We start from the raw sequence: 3,446 nt of genomic DNA, 5'->3' as shown, positions 1-3,446 counted from the left end.
GGCTGTCTCTGGGGGGAAGGAAGGGGAGGGATGATTCCGCACGCGGACGCGGGGCTAGCAGAAGCCGGGTGTCCCGGCCGCAGCAGCAGCGGGGCGGGGGCCCGGGCAGGGCGGAGCTAGGCTGAAGGTTGCGGGGAGGCGGCGCTCGGCTCGCTGCTGCCCGAGCTGTGCTGGCGGGATGGCGGCGGCGCTAGACCTGGAGAAGCTGCGGATGGCGGGGGCCGGTATGGCCCTGGCGGTGCTCACCAGCGGGGGGGACGCACAAGGTGAGTCCATCGCTCCGGGGGGGCTGCGTCCCGCCCATCCCCCACTCCCCGCCCCGCGGGGCTGCGCCCAATCCGCCGCCCCCCGTCCCTGGGGAGGGGGCTGCACGGGCGCCTCCCGGGCTCGCTTCTCGCGCGCTTCCCCCCTCCCCCGAGGGTCTCGGTTCGCACGTGCCCGAACCCGAGTCACGTGTGCTGTTGGTGAACGTTGCCTCGAGTCATGGCGAACGGCCTGAGCAATAGATCCCAGAGACGAGGTTCCGCTCTCTGAGCAGCCTCGCGGAGGAGGGGACGCCACTGTAATCGCCCCCAGAGCGCTCGATGGCCGGGTGGGCAGCCCTGACAGGTCCAGCGCAGAGCCTGTGTGGGGGCCAGACATCGCCAGTCGATCCCTGAGCCCTTCCCAGCCCAGGTGGCAGGGCAGTGCCTAGGTCCTGGAGGGCAGAGCGGGACATGCTGGGGGCCCTGGCCGGGCAGAGGGCTTGGCCACTGGCACAGAGGTCAGGGCAATGCAGGGGAGCTAGGTGGGGATCCCCTCTCGCCCTGACACCCACAGGTGCAGCACCCAGGCCTCTTGGGTGCCAGGCCTTGCCTGTCGCCATGGTGCCCTGCACTTGGTCACGTGGACTGTGCACCTGGAGCTGCGAGCACTCAGCACCTGTGAGAGCCAGCCCCAACAACCCTCAGCTATACTATTGGGCTGTATTAGCCCCACAGCTGCCATGAGGGCCACAAACCCCGCAGGGTGAAACGTATGGGGCACATTGCCCCACTGCCCCCGGCGGCTGTGCCTACTGCCTGTCTGTGGCCTGCCTGTTCGTCTAGTGGCCATTGTGGGGTTATGCTGCCCTACTGGCTTCTCATATAGTTGCCAAGTGTGTGAGCCAGACCAGATGGCCCAGGAGTGACCTGCAGTGAAACTGACTAGGGATTGGAAATAAAGGGAACAGTCTACAGCTGTCCCTCCCAGGAGAGCAGTGTATTACCGTTTTATGGCACAGTTATTGAATCTGTGATTAGGGTGATTGTAGTACTGGGTGTTCACACTGATAGCAGAGATTTCAGAGTAATGAAAGATCTGCTCAGTTACAGTCAGGATGTAAAGAAATGGAGTTCCTATATTGTATCTTTTTTGTTTTTAAATGTAATCTTCAGGAGCCTTAAATGGTTATTATTATTTTTTAATCTCTTCACCTTTTAATATGGGTAAAAATATCAGGGCACTAACATGTCATTTGCTGCCATCACATTGTCCACTCTGCTTGCGTGAGCTAACACCTTTCCTGTGTCTGTCTGGTGTATTTCAATTGTCAGCTCTTTGGGACAGGGACTGTCTAGTATTCTGTTTGTTCAGTGCCTAGCACAATGGGGCACTGGTCTTGGTTAGTCCTTGGGCACTACTGTCATAACCTGATTAATAATAATAAGCACTGAAACATCAAGAAATAGCAAGAGTGCATCTAAACTCTACCTCTTATAAGAGTCTGTAATGATATAAGCACAGGGTGCTGTTCTTATTAAGGCATAGATTCCTTTGATTTAAAGAAACATTGCTTAACACAGCAGCAAGGGCATGGGAAATCTGCAGCCTGCTACTGTCTGCTCTGACTTCTGCAGTCCAATGCCCACCTTCCAAAATGAAGAATGAGCTTTAATGTCTGTATCTGCCCCATGCATCCTCATGTAATAACAACAGCTGCTCCACACACTGTATTTCTAAAATAAGGAGAATATTAGGGTGCCAATTCCATCGTCACAATCGTAGCCCTGTGAGCACTAAAGTGGTTTAAAATAAAGATCTAGAAGAGATTTTATAATGGTGACAGTATCATTTATATTTTCGTTCTCACACTCCAAAGGGGTGGAATCAGTTGAGCTCAGGCATTCCAGAAATTTCACCTTGTGACAGAGAACAATTCTGGAAAACTTGAGCTTGCAAGGTGAAAGTTTTGGAAAACTATCAGCAACTGAAAACATGGGGTTACTATGCAAATGTTTATTTTTTCCCCTTGTTTTCAGTTGACTCCTCCCTCCATAATCTGTTGTCATTTCTTATTGAGTAATCTGTCTAAGTTAGATTGTAAAACTTTATGGCAAAACCTTTGTCTTTTCACTTGTCTAAAACGGCCATCCACACCAGCAGTGCTATATAGATCATCATAATACTGCTAGTTATGTCCCTTGGGCCTGGTCTATACTATGGGGTTAGGTCGAATTTAGCTGTGTTAGGTCAATTTAAAAATGAATGCGTCCACACAACCAACCCTGTTCTGTTGACCTAAAGGGCTCTTAAAATCGACTTCTGTACTCCTCCCCAGCGAGGGGAGGAGTGCTATAATCGACTTTGCTCGGTCAAATTTGGGCTAATGTAGATGCAAATCAATGGTATTGGCCTCCGGGAGCTATCCCAGAACGCTCCATTATGACCGCTCTGGACAGCACTTTGAACTACGATGCACTAGCCAAGTACACAGGAAAAGCCCCGGGAACTTTTGAATTTCATTTCCTGTTTGGTCAGCATGGCGAACTCAGCAACTTAGGCGACCGTGCAGCTCCCCCAGAATTGTAGAGCATAGAAGGTTTCTACGCTCCCCCTATCATCTCCGTGCCTGAGGTTATCATAGATTAGAAGGCGAAGAAAGCATTCACAATGACATGTCTTGAAATCCTCCCGCACTGATAGGGCACAGCTTAATGCATGGAGGTATTCAGTGGCAGAGGCCTGGAAAGAATTAAGTGAGCGCGAAGAGTGGAGGCAGGACACGATGCTGAGGCTAACGGTGGAGCAAACGGACATGATGAAGCATCTGTTGGAGCTGCAGGAAAGCCAACAAGAGCATAGCCCCCCATTGCATCCACTGTATAACTGCCTACCCTCCTCCCCATGTTCCATAGCCTCCTCACCCAGATGCCCAAGAATGCAGGATGGGGGGAGGCTTCGGGCACCCAGCCACTCCACTCCAGAGGATGGCCCAAGCAACAGAAGGCTGTCATTCAAACAGTTTGGTTTTTAGTGTGGCTACAATAAGCAATGTGGCCTTATCCACTGGTGAGCTGGAGTCGGTTCACACCGGTTTGCAGGAACCGGTTGTTAAATTTAGAAACCTTTTAGAACCGGTTGTTCCAGGACAACCGGTTCTAAAAAAACTTTAAAATTTAACAAAAGCGCGGGCAGCTGTCCAC

The 3,446-nt window shown here is 52.1% G+C and overlaps 1 protein-coding gene across 1 annotated transcript in view; it reads left to right on the top strand.

Moving 5' to 3' along the window:
* Positions 1 to 115: 115 nt before the first annotated feature.
* The window catches only part of PFKL (phosphofructokinase, liver type), a 52,568-nt gene continuing 49,237 nt past the window's right edge, over positions 116 to 3,446 (top strand). The window contains 1 exon segment of the mRNA XM_032772460.2: positions 116 to 266. Coding sequence (XP_032628351.1) covers positions 179 to 266 — 88 coding nt within the window. The 5' untranslated portion in view covers positions 116 to 178.

This window comes from Chelonoidis abingdonii, chromosome 8 (genome assembly GCF_003597395.2).
Source record: "Chelonoidis abingdonii isolate Lonesome George chromosome 8, CheloAbing_2.0, whole genome shotgun sequence".
Taxonomy (NCBI): domain Eukaryota; kingdom Metazoa; phylum Chordata; order Testudines; family Testudinidae; genus Chelonoidis; species Chelonoidis abingdonii.
The sequence above is the reverse complement of the archived record's forward strand: the minus strand, read 5'-3'. Positions and strand labels throughout refer to the sequence as shown.